The sequence below is a fragment of the Akebia trifoliata genome, chromosome 3 (assembly GCF_017979445.1).
Source record: "Akebia trifoliata isolate Shusen 1 chromosome 3, ASM1797944v1, whole genome shotgun sequence".
In the NCBI taxonomy this organism is placed as follows: Eukaryota; Viridiplantae; Streptophyta; class Magnoliopsida; order Ranunculales; family Lardizabalaceae; genus Akebia; species Akebia trifoliata.
The window spans coordinates 27,301,145-27,323,110 of NC_141377.1; the positions used below are offsets into that span (position 1 = coordinate 27,301,145).

Sequence of the window (21,966 nt, forward strand, 5' to 3'; positions counted from 1 at the left end):
ATGAAAGTATTATTCTCCGGATTGTTGAACTATTTTCAATTAATTCACGGATTTTAAGTTTGAAAAGAATAAAACACGTTTTTTTTACGAATTTTTATAAAATTCAATGGAAAAAAAATGTTACTATAACTTGTTGTATGTTGCAAAGTGCAAACTTGTAAGTTGTAACGTGTAACGCAAATCAACTTTGAAGCGGTCATGCTTCAAAATTTTAAAAAAATCCACATTTTTACATGACAAATATTCTTTTTTATCATTAAAAAGATAATGACATGACTCTTTACATTTATTTGAGATTACACCTTAATTTTTCAAATTGATGATTTATCCCTTGATTTTGATTTTCTTTTAAAAATCAATGAAACAATAACCTCAATGTCCTCATCATCACCACCATCATTATTATCATCACCAATTTCATCATTACCATCACTATCATATGGCCAGAATTTTGATTTTTAAAATTTTGAAATAAAACAAATAATACATGTATAAAACATATGCCGCATATTTTTCATTAATCAAAATTTTGACCAAATTTTAAACTGGATTTTTGTAATCCAAAATAAATTAAAATTCGAATTTTTCATGAATCGAATTTTTGCCATATTTCAAATTTGCTAACAAGGGTCTTGATGTCAAAATAGTATAAAAAAAAAAAAGCTCACCAAAGAGTTCAAACTTTTTGAAACAATGACTTTAATGAATACAATGACAACAATAATCAAACAATAACGTCAGCTTCAATAGGTGCCATAATGGAAAAAATCCAAACATCATCGTCATCTTCTTAAAGAAGATGAAGTTGGGGTTTAGCCTTTCAATCCAACAATCTAAATGCATTCAATCCAACGGTGTAGATCAAATTTGAATATAAAGATTTGTCAAGTAAGTGAAGGGTATTTTGATAATTTAAATGTTATAAAAGTAATTTAATTAAAAAAACGTCGATAATGATTTGACCAAGTCAACAAAGTCAAGGGGCAGACCTCAGCTTGTATTTTGTGAGGGGGTATCATTAATTTATCCAATTTTGTAAAATTTTTAGAGTTTGATTGCCACCAATTTACAACACCTAAGATCAAGTTCAAAAAGGATTTTTTTTTTTAAAATTCTTTTGAATGTGAGTTTTTCCATGAAATCAAGAAGGATGTGAAGTTGGATTTCCAATTTTATAATTCATGTAGAACCAACAACCCTTAGTAAGATTTAAAATCCTACTAAGTTAGTCATGCTAGCCTGTGTCATAAAGATAAAGATAAAGTTTGCTCGGTAACAAACTTGACAAAGTAAGTAAGTTTTTGTAATAAAATAAAATTAGAACACATAGGTCTGCCCAGTAAATCTCTCAAGCAAAATCATCACGGCTCATACAAAAACAACACATTAGATTAGGGAAAGGGAAAGAAAAAAAAAAAAAAAAGACATTTATTTATATATTTATATAATTAGTATCGCCAAGTACAGCATTAATTGATACACATGCATCCATTCAAATAGGGATTGCATTAGAAACCTTGGGATACACAACAGTAGATGGATGACCCATGATATGACGACCTTTGGCGTGACGAAAGCAATAAACCAGTGCACCAACGGGCCACTCAACAACCGCTGCAATAAGAAAAGCTACGAACCCTAGAGTGGGTCCCACCACCTTGCATCGACATGGATTACTTGTTGTTCCACACTGAACACATAACCCAACCATAGCAACTAAAGAGACAGAAATTTGATTTCAAAGGAAGAAGATGAGAGAGAGAGAGTAAAGGAAGAAGATGAGAGAGTCATGGATAAGTTAATTAAGACATCTCTATCTTTTTTATAGCCAATTCTACACACCATTTATTTATTATTATTAATTAACGTGTTCTGTACGCATCTCCTTTAATAATAAATGACACGTGGAAAGTAAAAAATGATAGTACGTGTCAGTTAGATAAATGAATATGGTAAAATATCAGAATCACACCCGAGTGATGATGTCTACATTTTACTTTGTTGTGCTAGGTGTAGGTTGATAAATGAATATCTAGAAGTAATTTATTCTCGATTGCATATATATTTACGATTATGTGTTGTGTACTATTATTTATTTTAGGCCGGTGAACCACAATTACATAGTTGGAAATTGGATATTCATTCTCAATTCTGTAATGTTAATTTATTATTTGTTTTCAAAGAAAAATTATCTATATATATATTGTTAATTGTTAAAGAGCTTGCGAATACCTAAAATGATAGTTTGTCATATCATTCGGAGTCATATACTATTCTAGAATGTATGCTAGGGACAACCAAGCTCATATGTGGTAAGGACGCAGATGAAAGTGGAGTCACAATTGAAATCCGAATTTATTCCTTTCTATTTTTACCAATAAACTTGTAATGTAAATGTGATTATACACAAATGTTGATGTATAATTGGAATCACATGCACGCATGATAGGCATAAACGAAGATGATTGGTTAGTGACTACTAATAATTTAAAATAGTCGAACGTTCTAAAACATCGAAAAAAGACCTATTGCTTACAATCACGTCAAATGATCAGCTTGAGCCGGATAATGGTCAACCAAGTTTTGTACGTTGCATCAATTGACCTCAAAATCAAGAATTAAAAGCCAGTAAAGTATTATAATATCATGCCCTTATTGGGAGCGATTTAGTCGTGAATCCTAACTCTCTAATTCTATTACTCTACCATTGTGTATTATGTATCTTTTCTTGATGAGTTCTTCTTCCATTTCTTTGACTTTTCTCATTTCTTTCTTATTTCTTGAGTCATCACAAAAATAGATTGTTTTCCTTCCTTTCTTAATCTCGTCTCATTTTGAATGCACATTTTAGTTAGTTCGTTCATGCTACACTTGTCTTTATTAGTGTTGTAGTAAATCTTAAAGGGACTGAACTAAATTAGGAGAGAGATGAGGATGAACTGTACTAATAAGGAATCATTTACACTTATTTCTAATGTTCTTAAATTTATAGTTTTGTTTGTCATGTTGAGGATATGGTATTGTATTCCTCGCGCCCCATTGTACTTCATAGTCATCAACTCTGCCATCAAAGTGCCCGCAAGCGATTTATCAACATACTTAAATCTTTCTTCCACGTTTTTCAAATACTCTTGTGTGGTTGAATTATAATTTTAAATTGAGAAATTTAGTCTTACCCCCCTATAAAATTGGTAAAATTAATGATACCCCACTAAATGTAAGAGGAGGTTTGCTCGCTTGACATTTTTTGACCCGATGAAATCGTTAATAAATACGTCAATTTCTTAGCAGAGATAATAAAATATCCAAAATACCCTCATGTGTTGAAATTATGAAAACGTCTCTCAATTTAAACAACCTAAATGTGTTTGTTTTAATTGTTCTAAACACGATAGTCATGAGAACCCTAATAGTTCTCAATCCTATTTCTCGTCGATTTAAACCAACATAATTTTGTTTTGAAGCAATATCTCATCATTTTTAACTCATTTTCATCATTATCAACCAAATTTCATATTTTTCAACCTAATATCATGGTGTTCGTCCCAATCTTATTGTTTTCATCCCAACCTAAAGCCATTTTTTGACCCCTAATGCTTAAAATCTTCAAATGGAAAATATTGAAACAAAAAAATGAGAGAAAAAGATAAAACAATGAATTTAGTAATACCCCCTCTTGTAAATATGAATATTAATTCTACCCCCCCCCCTAATAATTAGCAAATAACAAAAATAATTTTTTAACTTATTCTTCACAAAAACTCAAGTGTTGAATCTTGATGTCAAAATAGTATATATAAAAACTCTCACAAGAGAGTCCAAACTTCCATCTATTGCATGAAATATAGAATCTCAAATTCAATCTAACCCAAAATCGAAATTGAAATTGAAATTAAAGCTTTACATAAGAGAAAAAGATGAAACAATGAAGAAAATGAATTTAGTAATACCCCTCTTGTAAATATGGATATTAATTCTACCACCCTGCACAATAAACAACAAAAATAACTTTTTGACTTATTTTTCACAACAACTTAAGTCTTGATCCTTGTTAGGAAGCACCTGTTTAATTCTTGAATTTTTCATTTTTTTTCAATGAAAGTATTATTCTCCGGATTGTTGAACTATTTTCAATTAATTCACGGATTTTAAGTTTGAAAAGAATAAAACACGTTTTTTTTACGAATTTTTATAAAATTCAATGGAAAAAAAATGTTACTATAACTTGTTGTATGTTGCAAAGTGCAAACTTGTAAGTTGTAACGTGTAACGCAAATCAACTTTGAAGCGGTCATGCTTCAAAATTTTAAAAAAATCCACATTTTTACATGACAAATATTCTTTTTTATCATTAAAAAGATAATGACATGACTCTTTACATTTATTTGAGATTACACCTTAATTTTTCAAATTGATGATTTATCCCTTGATTTTGATTTTCTTTTAAAAATCAATGAAACAATAACCTCAATGTCCTCATCATCACCACCATCATTATTATCATCACCAATTTCATCATTACCATCATTATCATATGGCCAGAATTTTGATTTTTAAAATTTTGAAATAAAACAAATAATACATGTATAAAACATATGCCGCATATTTTTCATTAATCAAAATTTTGACCAAATTTTAAACTGGATTTTTGTAATCCAAAATAAATTAAAATTCGAATTTTTCATGAATCGAATTTTTGCCATATTTCAAATTTGCTAACAAGGGTCTTGATGTCAAAATAGTATATAAAAAAAAAAAAAAGCTCACCAAAGAGTTCAAACTTTTTGAAACAATGACTTTAATGAATACAATGACAACAATAATCAAACAATAACGTCAGCTTCAATAGGTGCCATAATGGAAAAAATCCAAACATCATCGTCATCTTCTTAAAGAAGATGAAGTTGGGGTTTAGCCTTTCAATCCAACAATCTAAATGCATTCAATCCAACGGTGTAGATCAAATTTGAATATAAAGATTTGTCAAGTAAGTGAAGGGTATTTTGATAATTTAAATGTTATAAAAGTAATTTAATTAAAAAAACGTCGATAATGATTTGACCAAGTCAACAAAGTCAAGGGGCAGACCTCAGCTTGTATTTTGTGAGGGGGTATCATTAATTTATCCAATTTTGTAAAATTTTTAGAGTTTGATTGCCACCAATTTACAACACCTAAGATCAAGTTCAAAAAGGATTTTTTTTTTTAAAATTCTTTTGAATGTGAGTTTTTCCATGAAATCAAGAAGGATGTGAAGTTGGATTTCCAATTTTATAATTCATGTAGAACCAACAACCCTTAGTAAGATTTAAAATCCTACTAAGTTAGTCATGCTAGCCTGTGTCATAAAGATAAAGATAAAGTTTGCTCGGTAACAAACTTGACAAAGTAAGTAAGTTTTTGTAATAAAATAAAATTAGAACACATAGGTCTGCCCAGTAAATCTCTCAAGCAAAATCATCACGGCTCATACAAAAACAACACATTAGATTAGGGGAAGGGAAAGAAAAAAAAAAAAAAAAGACATTTATTTATATATTTATATAATTAGTATCGCCAAGTACAGCATTAATTGATACACATGCATCCATTCAAATAGGGATTGCATTAGAAACCTTGGGATACACAACAGTAGATGGATGACCCATGATACGACGACCTTTGGCGTGACGAAAGCAATAAACCAGTGCACCAACGGGCCACTCAACAACCGCTGCAATAAGAAAAGCTACGAACCCTAGAGTGGGTCCCACCACCTTGCATCGACATGGATTACTTGTTGTTCCACACTGAACACATAACCCAACCATAGCAACTAAAGAGACAGAAATTTGATTTCAAAGGAAGAAGATGAGAGAGAGAGAGAGAGAGAGTAAAGGAAGAAGATGAGTTTTATCATGGATAAGTTAATTAAGACATCTCTATCTCTTTTATAGCCAATTCTACACACCATTTATTTATTATTATTAATTAACGTGTTCTGTACGCATCTCCTTTAATAATAAATGACACGTGGAAAGTAAAAAATGATAGTACGTGTCAGTTAGATATACAGTAAAGAATTCGGATCCTATGCTCCCCAGGGTGGGGAATCACATGAGATATTTTGAGGAGATATTTAAACGTCAGTCAATTACTTTTACACGATCTCAAGTGTAGTCGGTAGGAAAATAGTTGGAGCACGTAAGACAGAGAACGATCGTGATACACAGGAAAAAAGATGTGCGCTTCTGTAACTTTTAACACGTCAGCCGCTACCCTAACCGCCTTTGAAGAACGCGTCATTCATCATTTTCCTTATTCTTTTTTTTTTTAAGTATTGATTGATTGAGGGAAGCAAGATGAGATTCAAGACTCACAACCTTGACAACAGTCATCTTTAAGATGCTAGCTAGCTTAAAATGACTTAAACACCCTCATGCTCAATCATTTGTCAAAAATCGATGTCTATTTATTAAAATATATATATTGATAGTCCCTCGTCTTTTTCCTTTTTTTTTTTTTTGTTTAAAGTAGGGAAGTTTTTCAAAATCTAATCTTGCATAGAATAGGGGATGGTAGTAAGTCCTACATATGGTATGATCCTTATAGCGTTGTAGGGACTTTGATGTACAATAGTCAACAAGAGACCAATATAGAATTAAGACTTCATGGAGAAGCAAAAGTGAGTTCATTGATTCACCAATACTCATGGATTCTCCTTATGCATGTATCTATCATCTTGGGGCCCATATGAGATAACATTCGAACTTTATAGTTGGATGGCATTGAAGAGGACAAAGTGATATGGAAATCAAATTCAAAAGGTGTCTTCACATTGACATCTACTTACAAAGCCTTGCAACAATCCAACCCATAAGTCATATGACACAAGCTAATTTGGTTCCCTAACAACATCAAGAGACATAATGTTACCTCATGACTTTGATTGAACAAGGGCTTTAAAACCCATGACAAACTAATGGTCATGAGAATTACCCAACGCTCGAATTGTTGCTTCTGTAGGAATGCCCCCGAAAATGAGAGCCACATATTCCTTGGGGTGCAACTATGCTTTCAGGCTATGGCAGAGATTGGTAAGGAGAAGCAACATAAACCACTTAAATTGAGATTAAGAATCTAAGGTAGAGTGGTTGAGTAACCACATCAAGGGGAACTCCCTAAGCTCTTTCGTTAAAAAACTTGCTTATAGAATATTCATACACCACGGATGATTGGAAAGATGTAGAAAAATCTTCAAGAATAGCTCCTTCCTTCAAATCTGTTGAAAAACTTTATCGTTAGAGATGTCATCTTTAGAATTAGAAGCATGGACATAACCACTAAAGACAACGCTACGAATAGAGAGTTTATGAACTCTTAGAACATCATCACCAAATTCGAGGTAAAGAACACCGTGAGATGCTAATGCATTAAGCCTTTTCAAGGCGAATGTGCAATCAATATCGATGACTCCTTAAAAGCAATGTGGGGGGGGGGGGGGGGGAGATGAGCTATAATTAGAGATGACCAAGGAAAAACAATAAGAGCCTTAGTGGAAACCACCCATGGGAAATCAATTCTATTCCATGAGCTTCAAGCAATCCTAAAAAGTTTGGACATGGCAGATACCTTTCACATTAGATCCTTGAATGTTAGAGCAAACTCAAAAATAGCTATTAACTGTATCAATGGCCTCAACAAGATCCCTTGGAAAGAAAAGAGATTGGTCAAAACCATTAAAGCTAAAACCTCATTGTACCACAAGATTGACTTCTCCATCTGCTTTAGAGTGACAAATCAAGTTACGGATTTCCTAGCTAGTTACCTTACTGCCCCTAGTAGCATTAGGTTGGATCCTCCAAGCCTCCCTAGTAGTCTCAAGACCATCTTATGTAAGGATGCCTGCTGGCACATTTATGAAAGAATGTAAGGACCTTTTATTTTCTGGTTGGGGGTTTACCTAAGCCCCCCTTAATTTTCAAATATATAAATATAGTCTTTTTTGTAGTATGTGGCGATAAGTCGAGATTACACATTATCATAGTTTTTTTTTGTAAGGACCCAAGCGGTACCCCATTCGCTTTACTTCACCAAAGTATTTAGAATTCAGTTTTTTCTTACGGATAGATTGTGAAAACATTAGGAAAGGTTGAAAGATCACAAGAAATTTACCCACATAATAAAATACCTAATGAGACCAACATTATCAACTCCGAATTTCCTAATAAGAGAAGGAAACAAAAAAAAACAAAAGCAAAAATAATAGAGGGGAGAGGGATGGAAAGATATCTACTTTTGAAGTGTTATAATTATAATAACAAGCTGGTGTGACAGAATAATTGGGGTGTTAAACAAAAAAGTTGGGGTGAGATTTTTAAATCTTTTCAGTCTCCAATAAAAACACCTCTTGCTTTTCTTCTTAAAAAAAATCAAAGTTTCTATCTTGTTTGTTCTTGAGGTTTCAAGGTTGAAGGAGATGGAATCTCAAGGTTGATGAAATTATATTTGTATTTATTTTTTTTTTATAAAGAATATGAAATACAAATACAACAACAAAACCATATCCCAAATATTTGGAGTCGGCTAAACAAATCTTGTTCCACCATTTCACTCTATTGAGAGCCAGTTTCTTCTTCCTCCATTCTGCTACAAAGATGAATCCAATAACTATATAATATAAAAAATTTGGTCGAGCACTCACAATTTTTTAATTTGACTCATCCCACTTTCAAAATTCAACTCAACAATGATTCAAATGAGCTAAATTTAGTATCGAGTTGACACTATATAATCCAACAAGGTTGAGTCATATCAACGACTTTTGAAGCTTGCGTCTGCTGCTGCATGGTTATCAAAACCAACCTTTGCATCTCAAACTATATTTACAAAATACCATAACATGAACAGAACTGCCCTCTCTGAGTTTCATCTCAATCTGACAAGCTCCATAAATGAGCAACTTGAACATATTGCAATTCACACTAAACGTAATTCATTTCGTGATAAAAAAAATTGTGTTTCTTTTTTTGATTGATAAGCTGCAGTTAAGGAACCCCACCCAACCATTACAATCTCATATACTTTTACATGAGAGATCAATATTCACAAAATGCATTGGAGACTGACGGGAAATAAATTCAGATCATCTTAAATTAAATTAATCCTTGTTATCGATCCTGGTCTAATTTGCTTCTTCTCTCCATTGAAATTCAAAGTGAAGTGTCTGCAAGTTCCTTGATGTTCCTTACCGGCCGGGTGATGCATGCAACTAATTTATAAGCTTTGAGTGCTCCTTTGTTCTAGCAACCTTTAGAGAGCTTCACGAATTGCAATCAGCTCGATAGTAATAATTAATGTCCAGTTCATCACGTTGGTTCCATGAAGCCTCCAAAAAGGAAAGATCGGAAGAATTGAGAGAACCACCAACCCAACTTATCTCAATGAGAGGAGGGCAAGACCAGAACAAGGAGATTGAATGAGGCAAGGCTGTGGAGAAGTTACAGTCCCAGTTCTCCATTATCTTCTTACGCACTAACTCCCAAAGGGTATTCTACGATTGGTCTACCCTCAACTCTTTAATCTTCTTAAGGATGATTTCTTTGGGAATGGAAGAACCTTGAAAGATTCTCCAATTTCTTTCCTGCCCGTCCACGACGGCTCACTCCTGACTCTCTTTCAAAACCTTTTGTCCATAGTTAAGGAATGCCAGGTATTATGCCAAACATCTGGTATTGGCCCCGTGATGTACCTTCTCATGTGCCACCAATCCTTTACTATGGCCTGCCCCTCTCTTGGTCTATTATGGCCTTGTAAAAGGTCAAACAGCCATCTTTCTCTCAAGCGTCCACGTAGAGTAAGGTGTCAAAGATGCACCTGAACACATGGATGGCATTGATGACATGACAAGCACCAACAGGGATGCTGACCATTTCTTCTTGGATCTATAAAAAAAATAGTTTAGTGATAGTTTAAAATTAGAGGTGATGAGTAACAAACATAATCAAATTAGACTAGGAATCAAACATAAAACATCATCAAATCTTATAATTAGAAGTCGCTAGTCAAGTGTATTGGTCCACTAAAATTTCTGACAACCTAAGGAGAGTTTTAGTAGAAGAGTGATTGCACTCTTCTCTATGTATGCAAGGAACGGTTGGGTGAGTACTTGATTTATTTATTTATTTTTTTGAGAGAAAGATTCTATTAGCACACCAATCCTTTTGAAATTGAACGGTTGTTTACATGTAGATTGATGTTAAAATTCGGTGTGTTAATAATAGAAACTCTCTTCTCTTTTATCACCAAGTTTTTGAGAAAAATGGAGAGTACTGTGTGGGATGGCCAATATTGTGAGTGCTTTGATCTCTGCATCCTTTGCATAGCATCTTATGCGAGGAGACCACATCAATTTGCTATTATTTATCCAATAAAGCAAGGCTTATAAAATCAAAATCATTTTACCGTTTTATCTGTTTAAGTAATTTATCATTTTTTTACTAAAAGTTCCAGCAGAGCAAAATTTGACAAAAATTAACCATTTCATCATTTTTTTCAATGGGTTTTAAAAATAAATAAAATAAAAAATCTTATATATCTTAGTTCCTAATAAGGTTCTGAAGTGATTTTATTATTTGATTTTTGGCATTTAAACTACGGGCACTTACACGAAGGTCGAGAACTGTTTGGTTAAGTCTGGATCATACTGTGTAAAGCATGTTAACTTGATTACTGATGTAAGTGAAACACATAAATATTAAAATGAAGTCATGAAAGGAAAAAAATCAAAGAGAAAACACAATAGAAGCATTAGTCTATTGGGATATAAAACTCAGATTAGTACCTGCATTCGATGATTTAGTACCTCAATTGGTCCTTTGGGATTCTTGAATGATGCTGCACGCACTTATCATCTGAAGCATTAGGTGAGGATATTGGAAATTTAACTCAAACTACACAGATGCATACTTCATGCACTCAGTGAAAGGTTGCATTGAATGCACACGATTACAACTTACTAAGGAGAGCTACTCTCCAACACCTCAAGACGTGTGACACATTTGACAACAGTCCTCCGACTTCACTTCGCTTCCCTCTCCAGCATTGGATTTGGGACTTGTCATTCATTCCATTCCTATTGTTCTTAGCTGGGATGTGGAAAAGATCCCACAAATGGCACCAAAGATGTGAGGGGGAAGCCTTCCTTCGACACTTCATCAAATGTTACACACATCTCAAGGTCTAGGGGCAAGATTATTTTTCCCCACGGCTACAAAACTGCTGCTTTCTAAGAGAACAAGTAGAATCAAAATACTTATGATTTGAAGTAGAAAATAGAAAATTGTAAACAGCAACTAACACAACCAGCAACATTTCTAGTCTAATGAGCATAAATGCCTTAGTTAACATTGTTATCAGCAATTTCACAATAAGAATGGGGTGATTTCTGGGGCATCTTCTTCCTCATTTTATGGTTGCTTGTTCCTACAGAACCCAGCATCAAAGATATTACCATTTATAAGCAGCCATCAGATTGGAATAAGGCCTAACAGTGAACACTAAATATAGAACAAATCAATTCCTTGGAAGAGGTACAAGGTCATTGGTAAACCATCCATGGAAAAAAACCTGAAAGAAATGAGGGTTCTGTGAGATTTTACACTACTCTAAACTCTAATTCTGCATGAACATTAAACCATTTCAATGTCTATAAAATCGTTATATGGTCATTGGTAAACCATCCGTGGAAGGAAAAAAAAAAAAAACCCTAAAAGAAACGAGGGTTCTGTGAGATTTTACACAAGTGTAAAATCTAACAAGATATATCAACATTAGTCTATTTACATGTTTAACTTCTAAAAAGAAAAAGAAAAAGAAAAAAAAAAAAATGCTATGCCAAGTCCATCCCTTCAATATTTCAACTTGCAAGCTCACAGAACTTGATTTACGTTCTGAGTGCTTCAAAGGAAAAAAATAAAAAAGCATACAACTATAAATAATCTCAATTTCACCCCACACGTGGCCTTTTACCATTTACAATCTCCTGAACTCTTACTGCTTCTGTTGAAGTTGATGATCCTTGAGTTGGGACATGGGGAGGCAAGTATGTTGCAGTGCTAGAAGATGGGTATCGTGGCGCAACATGTGAAACTTGATCTTCATGAAGTATGCAATACTCTCTAGCCTCACTAGCTTTTATATCATTTTCCAAATCATCATCATTAACAAAATTATCCCAATTCTTATACGTCCCCTCATATTCCTCTCTGTATCGTGTCAACAATCGATGGTTATAATGAACATATAGCATAGATTCCACACAATCAACACCCAACTTGTTCCTCTTGAAGATATTAATGTACCCATAAGTACTCCACACCCTCTCATCACACGAGCTGTTAACACTTTGACTTAATACCTTAACTGCCACATTGTAAAGTTCATTAGCGGTTACACCATATAAATTCCACCATGAAACTGCAGACATCATCTCTCTATCTTTAATTGCTTGATGGCAAGCAAATACTCCCCTATTACTGACAAAATCACTAAGTTGTTGACGTGCCAAATGTGCTTCCTTTGAATCCTTCGCAAGTTGGTCCAATGCATCTAAGTAAATCTTGTAAACGTCGGGATCGGCATGAGGCTTCCTTCTTTTCTCTCCTTCAATAGTGAAACTCGTCAACCAAGATTCTGAATAATAACGAGGAGTAAGTACATATGCAAGACTATATAAAGGGAGATTCATCTCATTCCTTCGTGCCATAACGATATCTTTGATAACTTTGTATGTCTCGACGTTATCAGACAACGACTCTTTAATGCATCTCAACATGTCTTCCATCCTTTGATAAACTTCCCCAATAAAGGCTTCATAGGAGTCACAAAAACGAATCATCCCCCATAATGGCTTCAAGATCTCCAATACAGTCTTCACCTTTTTCCAAAAGTCATCATCCAAAATAGTCCGTTTCACCTCTTCACGCTCCAAATTTGAATTCGACCCACCACTAGTTTCGAGTTTTTCCCATTCCTCGCTCAATACCATACTGATTAGAACATTCTTCACCAAAAGAACATACTCAAACACTACAAATTGATGTCCAAGACTTGCATTTTCAACTTGAATAACATCCATTGTCGAATATGTTTGAAATATATTCATAGCAGAACTGTGACATTTTATATATTTCACAATAGCCTTTGCCCTCTTATAACTATTTCCAACGAAATCCAAACTTGGGTGCATTGAGTTTGTAAGATCATTCATCAAGAGACTCAAAGTATGGGCCATGCAAGCAGACCAAAATATATGAGGGTGTTTTGTCTCAACAATTTCCCCTGCACTCCTACAAACGGATGTATTATCAGTCAAAACCTGCACGACGTTGACTGCATCCACAACTTCGATAGCTTTAAGCAAAAGCTCAGCTATAAATTCACACGATTTCTCTTCACCAGAGCAATAAACACCAGTAATGAACATTGCCTTGCCTTCTGACACCGCCATTACCTTGAGTATCGGTTGGCTCTTGATGGTTGACCAACCATCCAAGACAATTGAAACCCCATAGGTTGGCCATCGTTGCTTCAATGGGATTAAAGCTTGTTCAACTTTAATCTTCTCCTCATAAAGAAGTGTAGTAGTTATCTTCTCTACACTTGGAGACTTGTATCCTTTAGGTGCTTCGTTAATAGCCTTCACCATATCGAACCAAAAAGACGACTCTGCTACATCAATAGGTATCCCATTCCCGTAGAAAAATCTTGCTATTACCTCATCAACTTCATGTCTAGAATGTCTCGAACAAGAATTGACCGAGTCCTTGGTCCCTCTTTCTGTTTTCATTCTAGAACTAGTCTTGCACATAGGCAAAACAATTGGAAAACTTGGTAGAGGCACCCTATGTGTACTACCTCCAAAAGCTCTCTTTGCTTCAACTTCTTCTTTCTTCATCTTCTCTCTCTCTTCCTTGTTCACTTTCGGACATAAAGCTACTCCTTGTGATTTCTGTCCAGGTAACAAACCAATCAAGTGGGCTCTTATACGAGAATATGTCCCTGTGTACGGCTCAGATCTGCACCCAAAATTACAAGTCCACTTGCAAGCGCTCCCCTCTTTCCTACTTCTAACTATTGTTACATATTTTTTGAGTGGGGTGGCAGTTAGCTCTGCGGGTTCTTCTTCAATTTCTTCACTCTCAACAAATGTTTTCTCTTCTATTAATAAATTTGCTCCTCCTTCGTATACATGCATTTTGATCCTAGAGAAAGAAAAAAAGGAATAACACATCAGTAGTTTTGATTTGATAAAATATTTTCCATAACCTCCAAAGAAGAAAATCATATTCCTAGTCATATAACAGTACTTAGTTCCACATTCAAAGATAATAGTAAAGCAAAGACCAGAGTACCGTACTAAAAAAAATAAGGAAACTTTTCTCATTTGGAGAAGGCCTTTTGGAGTTAAAAATCTGAACATTCATTGGAAAGGTATGGACTCTTACGTGAGATTTTTCGGGTTGGGTTGGGTTGGGGGGGGAGGAACGACACAACGCTGATCCAGATTATCCATTTCAACCCTTTGGACTACCCACGTAGATAGTGACATTGTCCATGTCGTGCCTATACCCAACATATATTGTACTTTCACAGATGAATCACATTCAATGAAAGTTTTCTAAATGTTTTTTAAAGCATAAATAGGCAAAAAGACATGCCTCTTTTGGACATTGTGCTATTTCCCTGAAACTTGCCACTTGGACAGATGCTGAGTTGGTGAAATGCAAAGACCCCTTTCAGAGATAGTTACACCATAGCAGCAATATGTAAAGAAAATCACACAATTCTAATAAAGAAGTCTGTGGGAGTTGTAACATTTTGAACATCAATTATAAGACCAATATTTGACATGTAAATTAACTCGATCTAACAAAAATAAAGTGTAATCTATTTCTTGCTTGCAAGGCATTGAAGCTTTCATATGAAAACTATTATATCCATCCTTATTTCCACATTTAGTGGGACTGGTGGATGCATCCTTGTCAGTTTGGTCTGATAATTGTTGCGTCTTCTATAAACCTAGTTAGCTACTTTGGTCACCAGAAGGCTCACATCCACCCCCAAACTACTGTCTTGAAATTTTAAGCCGATACATTCCAGTGTTGGCTGAGACCAGAACAACATCAAAATATTAAATCTCTCAATCGAGATAGTCTCAGTTTTTCTCCCGACCGACCAACATTGCATCAAGACAAGATTTTAAAAACGGACACCCAAAATCAGGTACTCCATTGGGGAGTTGAGGAAGTATTTTTATAATTTTTTAATATTGATATTTTTTGTTATAAGCAGAATAGAAAATGGTTTGGCTTAGCTGTATTAAAACTTTTCAGATATTTATCTCAGTAACAATGTTTGATCTTCTTTTGACTTCACTTTGAACCCTAATTCATTTGAAATAGCAAATTGGGTTGCAAAATTGTGGGAAAATATACGAATTTCCATGATCAAAAGGTAGATGGACGAGATGAAGATCAATCTAAACTATAATATTATTAGAAGATCAACCTTGAATTGAAATAAATATTAGATGCCCTACTAAGTACTAACTAATAACAGAAATCATGAACATCAGATCCCTAAATTTGCAACAAAATGGACCAAAACAACACAAACCCATTGATGAGAAAGAAAAAGAAAAACAATCTGTTTCAATCACTTACCCTCCTCCTCTCATCGAAATGCTTCTCCGCTCTATCCAGAGAAAATCTAAGCCACCCAGCGACGCAAGTTTACGTTGAAGAGACGTTGTTCTTCTTCACTCTTCCATTCGTCTGTGTGCACTACACACACCAACAACACTACTTACACGTCCACGGACACGAACACGCACGTAGATACTGATCCCTTCCCTTCTTTCAAGGAGATTGGCACTCCAACTTTTACTTATCACACCCCATTTCTTAAATTAATTAAAGACTAAAACACACCACTCAATAACTCAAACATAGCAAAAGTCTGGTCAAGTCATTACTTCAACATTACAAAGCATTATAACACAAGCATGCAACTTCAACAGATTAGGCTCATACAAAATCCTAAATCCAACAAATAGAATAGGAAGCTAAACAGGAGAGAGAGTTTTTGTTAGCACCCTAGCTTTTACTTATTCTCAATCATGGACTTTCTTGTTTTTACATTTTTTAATTAGGATGTAATAAGTAAAAATTGGGATGCCAAAAGCAGCTATCTTTTATTATATCTACATTTTTCTTTGAGTGAATCTCCATTTCGTGCTCTGAATATGAGGAAATACAGGTTTGGTACACTGTTCATTTTACTTCCCAAAACATGCATTTTGGTGCATTGTTCACAATTACATATCTACCAACTTGTGAGTTCATCACTTTTAATATTTACGAATTTTCTTATTTAAACTTTTTGTTTCTATGAACTCCCAAGGTGCACTATGAGTAGGACTTTCCAAATGTGTTAAGATTTCAATAGGACCTATATAGACAAGTTCGACCAATAAAAATGTGAGCCCCTAAAATTTTCTAATTTCGCTATTCATTTGTTAAAGCTTTTAAATTGACTTGCTCAATGTTTTTGAAATCTTGACCAAAAATGCATTTTCATTTTGTTTAAGGGCTTTGGAATTGTTTTTTATTTTATTTTAATGAATAACTATTTTAATTTTTTGAAGGTTTAGGATTTGATGAAAATTTCAAATGTTTCAAATTTGTTAAACTATTAAAAAAAAAAAATGTTTCAATTTCTTAAAATTTTAAGAAATCAATATGCCAATTTCTTAAAATTTTAAAACAATATGCCAATTTCTTAAAATTTTATGGTATTTATTTAAAAAAAAAATGTTTCAATTTCTTAAAATTTGGAGGCATAAACCTTTCACCATAGAGGTGGACGAAAACAATGACATTTTCCCTATTGCATTTGTTATCATGGAGATTCAGTTGAGAACTATATGCCAATGATTATTTCAACAACAAAGAGGTTTTGTTCTTCATCATCCAGGTTACAATTAACTATAAATGCGATCTAGATTTTTATTTTTACTCATTTTTTTAATTTTCAACTTCGACACTGGATAATTTTCTCGAAATACCCAACCTAAATCATAGTTGTGAAACGGACACTCGAATCAAAACTTACAACCTAATCTTCAAAAAAATTAGAATCTCAACTTCGTTCTTCATATATATATTTTTTAATTATTGAAATAAAAAAATGCACTAAATGTTTAAAATTAGGAGTATGTCATTCTTCATTCATCATCTACAGTAAATAATGATCGTAATCGTTATTGGAAAACCTAAGTGAATAAGATAAGAAAAAGGGTAGTTTGGGCATTTCAAAACATTATAAGGAGAGATAAGGAGAGATGAGGTTGAGGTCTTGAGAATAGGGCTTAAGAGGGTCCAGGTTGAGACTGGATATGAGTATATCCATATTTGAATTTTTTATTTAGTTAAAACCATGTCCGAACCCTTTTATTTTTTACCAAACCCGTATTCGACCCAACCGAATTAATTGATTTAAGTCGGTCGGGTTGAATAATTTCAAATCGTTCAAGATTATTTCAATAAAAACCACTAAAAATGTGACTTGAACTTAAAAGTTCTTCTTTTATTGAGGGAGGCCTTAGCCACTTTGCCCAACACTCATTAGTTGTAAAATAAATACCATAAAAAATATGAAATATGACTTACAAAGTAATATATCATTTGGATCTAGACGAAAATAGGGATGGGTCTGTATTTGACCCGGATCCGGCTCGATCAAGGGACACCAACCCATATTCGACCCATTTTAAGTCCTATGTGAAGGTAGGGCTGGCAATGGCCAGGCTTTTATTCGACATCCGATTCGAAAAATAGGATTCAAAGGTAGAAATTGGGGTTTTGGATTGGATTCAGATTTAGATTTTAAAATCCGACCAAATTACGAATTGGATTCGAATGAGCCTAAATCCAATCAAACATAACTCGATCTAATGTTTTATCTATAATACAAAACCTAGTTTCTCCCTCCTCTTAAAAATAAAACTCCCTAAATCCCATCCTCTTTAAATAAACTCTACCAGACCTTCCCCAAAATCTCTCATCTTGGATGATAGAGTTTCCAAAGATTTGTAGCCAACAACCTTACAAGTAGTAGTAGAAGAAGAAAAGTCCTAATCCTTCACCAAGTCTGTTATTTGTCTAGAAATTATTCTCTTGTATCAAGATTTGATGCATCTTGATGTATTTTATTTTAATTGTCTTATAGTTTCAATTAGTTAGGGAATCTTAGGTAATGGGTAAGGGTAGTTACGAATTGTGTAGGAGTTATGGTTATGGGATAGTTCCTTGAATAGGAGAGTGGGTAGTTTGGATAAGTGGGTAGTTAAGGTAGTGTTTCTCTATATTTAAATTAATTGTGAGATTTATGAAAGGGAGAAAATATATTTAGTCTTTAATTGAATTGGAGATTCACCATCTCGAATTGATGGCTTAGGAGGTCCAATCTCCCTCGAATGAGATCAATCTCAATCTTTTTCTTCTTTTTTATTATTTTTGTGATCCGATTTAAGTAGACACGCAACATTAGTATCAGAGCGGTAGATTCTAGAATGACAGAAGGAATACGAAATGCCAAACTCAATGAGATGATGGGTCTTTTGAAAGAAATCACAGAGATCCATGGGAAGATGTTCAATGAGCTAGTGATGAAGATTTTAAGTTTGTACACCAAATTTGAGCACTTTTCTAAAGAACAAGGTAAGGAGATATGGGAGAGTTCCAACATAACAATTAATTGACCTAGTAAACCTCATCAATTTGATGTTGACAAAGGAATTCAGACTCGGACAGTACACTTGGAATTTCTAAGGTTTACTGGTGTAGACACCCCATTTTTGCATTTGCCTGATTAATCAACTCGTTAACCCGATCGCAATGATTCCCAATGATGGATGTTTATTCCATTGCTTTATTTTGTTACCAGATGTGTTTCAAAAATCCTGATGAGGTATCTCGAACTGACAAAACTGTAGAAACCACGCTACGCTAGAAAAATATAATCCCAAAAACATATAAATTATCATCTTACAGACAAAAAGAAGTTTTACGATAAAAATCACTAAAAAATGACCAAATTATCAAAATACCCCTAACCTTAAAACAACCCTAGATCCTACATTACGCTTAGAAAAATCCATTCAAACACATAAAATAACAAATCAAAATCAAATAAATCATTTTGCCAATTTTCACAAAATTCGACAAAATTACGAAAATACCCATCATAAAGTTCACGACCATTTCACACAATTTTTTTTATAAATGATACAAACCAATATTCTCATTGAATTCCTTACGAAAAATCGATTCTAAAACATTCTGGAACATAAAAAACCGACTTAAAACGAGAAAAATCCTCTCCGAGGGCAAAATAATAATTTCACAATTTTTATAATTAAAAATTTAGAAATTAATAAATAAAATATTAAACAATTAAAGTGAAATATTAATAAAATTAATTTAAAAATTTAAACTAAAAAAATCGATCAATCAGGCTCTCTGGCAAAATTGTTGAGGGTTGCCAAGATATTTCTTCAAGGACCCCTCCATTTGAGAGTCCAAAGAATTAAAGATATAATAGAGGGGGGGTTCTCCAAAAAATTAAAGTCAATCAAGTAAGACTAAAGTCAAGGTATTAAAGTCAATCAAGTAAGACTAAAGTCAAATTAAAGTCAATTAAGTAAGACTAAAGTCAATCAAGTAAGACTAAAGTCAAAATCTTAAAGTCAATCAAATAAGACTAAAAGTCAAAAACCTAATAGAGTTTTAATTAAATAATAACTCTATTTAATAGAATTCTAACTAAAATATAACTCTACCTAATAGAATTCTAACTAAAATATAACTCTACTTAAAACAATTCTAACTAAAATATAACTCTAACTAAAAGAATTATAATTAAACACTAATTCTATCTAAACAAACACTTAAAAAAAATCTATAAATAGGAGCCTCCACACCCTATTTTCGTATCAAATAATAAATCGTAGGAGAAGTAGGTCAAAAAACTTCCCTAGCCTCCTATAAACCTTAATTTTGAAGCCCCAATTCCTTACCTAACACCCATACTTTGATTTTAGATTGAAAAACACCTAGAAGCCCTTCAAAAATACTTCAAAATCTATAACAAAATTCGAAGAACCTAGATCTAGGAAATAGATACTTTGCCTCGGAGATCAGAAATCAGATCCGGAGACAAAACAAAGTAAGGAGTACAGTATAAGGAGCGATTTTATCATATTTGAGGGAATAAAATCGTTGCATTTCGAAGGTAAAATTTATTATATTTTATTTTATCTAGATTTTTTATTAGTAATGTAATCTTATTTGGGATAAGTAGAGACCGGCATTGGCCGGACGGGATTGATGCCTAACACCTTCCAACCCTGTAATGTGATCCCCGGATTCAGTTTTTCTTTAGTAGATTAGGTGTTTTTATCCGTTTTAAGTCTATATTTGATTCCTAGACCGTAATAACTAGGTGGCGACTCCCAAACCTCAAGGGTCAAAAACGGATCCGCGCACCCCGCGGATTGAGGGCGCTTTCAATTGGAGTGGATCCAAATGGTTGGCTTTATAGGGCAGAGCAATTCTTCTTACACTAGCAGACATCCTCCATGCAAAGGCTGCTTATAGCCTCATTTCACATGGAAGGGAAGGCACTCCAATGGCTTCGTTGGATGGAATGGTCATGAACGATTTCAGATTGGGAGTCATTTGCTTTTGCTTTGCAAGTTAGATTCAGCTCTTCACCATACGAAGATCTAACTACTATGCTGTCTAAATTGTAACAAACGTTTTCGGTGGAGCAATATCAAACTCAGTTTGAGAATTAGCAAACAGAACTGAAGGTCTTCATGAGTTCTTCGTGGTGAGTTATTTTGTGGGAAGACTAAAGGAAGAAATTCGTTTGAGTGTTCAGATGTTGAAACCAACAACACTCGCTGATACGATCGGCCTCGCTTGCATGTAAGAATAAAAAATATGGGCTTGAAGACGGTTAAACAACCCTACAAACGACACCAACACAATTGTTCATTCAGGAAAATCATTATCAGTTTCCCTCAAACGACTCTCACTTGTAAAGATGAAAGAGCGTAGAGACAGTGGGTTATGTTATAATTGCGATGAGAAATTCTCCCAACGCCATGAATGTAAAGTTCAACAACTTTTCCTTTTAGAGGGGAATTGGCAAGAGGAAACAGGCAAAATCAACGGGCGAGATGATAGAGATGAAATTGAAGATGAAGGGGGAGGGAATACTTTTTAGATTGAAACCTTGATGACAAGGTTTTTTACAAGGGGTAGAGAATGTTATGTGTCTAGAAATTATTCTCTTGTATCAAGATTTGATGCATCTTGATGTATTTTTTTTTAATTGTCTTATAATTTTAATTAGTTGTGTAGGAGTAATAGTTATGGGATAGTTCCTTGAATATGAGAGTGGGTAGTTTGGATAAATGGGTAGTTAAGTTAGTATTTCTCTATATTTAAATTAATTGTGAAATTAATGAAAAGGGAGAAAAGATATTTAGTTCTTAATTGGATTGGAGATTCACCATCTCGAATTGGTGTCTTAGGAGATCTGATCTCCCTCGAACGAGATTAATCTCAATCTTTTTCTTCTTTTTTATTATTTTTGTGATCCGATCTAAGTAGGCACGCAACAAAGTCATCCACAACGATGTGATCTCTCTTTCTCTCTCTCATTTGATGTCTGGTTAAACTGATTATGGCAACGAGATGTTATGGATCTTGCGTTTCTTCGTTCTCCATGAAGATCTTATGAATGTAAGTCACTGTATGTATATTTAGATGGTAATACATGTTTTCTATTGTCTCTCCCCCAAACCCTAGTCTCTCTCTCGCTCTGTCTTTCTTCTAAAAAACCCAATCGATCTTT

The 21,966-nt window shown here is 33.9% G+C and overlaps 3 protein-coding genes across 7 annotated transcripts; all 3 read right to left on the reverse strand.

Moving 5' to 3' along the window:
• Positions 1-1,412: 1,412 nt before the first annotated feature.
• Positions 1,413-1,811, reverse strand: LOC147406252 (uncharacterized). The gene has a single exon (XM_086432765.1). The coding sequence runs from the start codon at positions 1,709-1,711 to the stop codon at positions 1,493-1,495; it is 219 nt and encodes a 72-aa protein (XP_086288891.1). The 5' UTR covers positions 1,712-1,811; the 3' UTR covers positions 1,413-1,492.
• A 3,700-nt stretch (positions 1,812-5,511) lies between these two features.
• LOC147406253 (uncharacterized) lies at positions 5,512-5,898 on the reverse strand. Its single transcript, XM_086432766.1, has one exon. It carries the CDS (start codon positions 5,808-5,810, stop codon positions 5,592-5,594), a length of 219 nt encoding a protein of 72 aa, XP_086288892.1. The 5' UTR covers positions 5,811-5,898; the 3' UTR covers positions 5,512-5,591.
• A 3,079-nt stretch (positions 5,899-8,977) lies between these two features.
• Positions 8,978-15,865, reverse strand: LOC147406254 (uncharacterized). Of its 5 annotated transcripts, XR_015176374.1 has the most exons (4): positions 15,705-15,865; positions 10,823-14,243; positions 10,647-10,710; positions 8,978-9,923 (listed from the first exon to the last, which is right to left on the reverse strand). XR_015176374.1 is itself a non-coding variant. In XM_086434215.1 (2 exons), exons 1-2 carry the CDS (start codon positions 15,716-15,718, stop codon positions 11,987-11,989), a joined length of 2,271 nt encoding a protein of 756 aa, XP_086290341.1. In that variant the 5' UTR covers positions 15,719-15,865; the 3' UTR covers positions 8,978-11,986. The 5 variants fall into 5 exon arrangements, 1 of the variants encoding a protein (XP_086290341.1); XR_015176375.1 differs by lacking the exon at positions 10,647-10,710; XR_015176373.1 differs by having other exon boundaries at positions 8,978-10,710.
• Between the last annotated feature and the right edge of the window lie 6,101 nt (positions 15,866-21,966).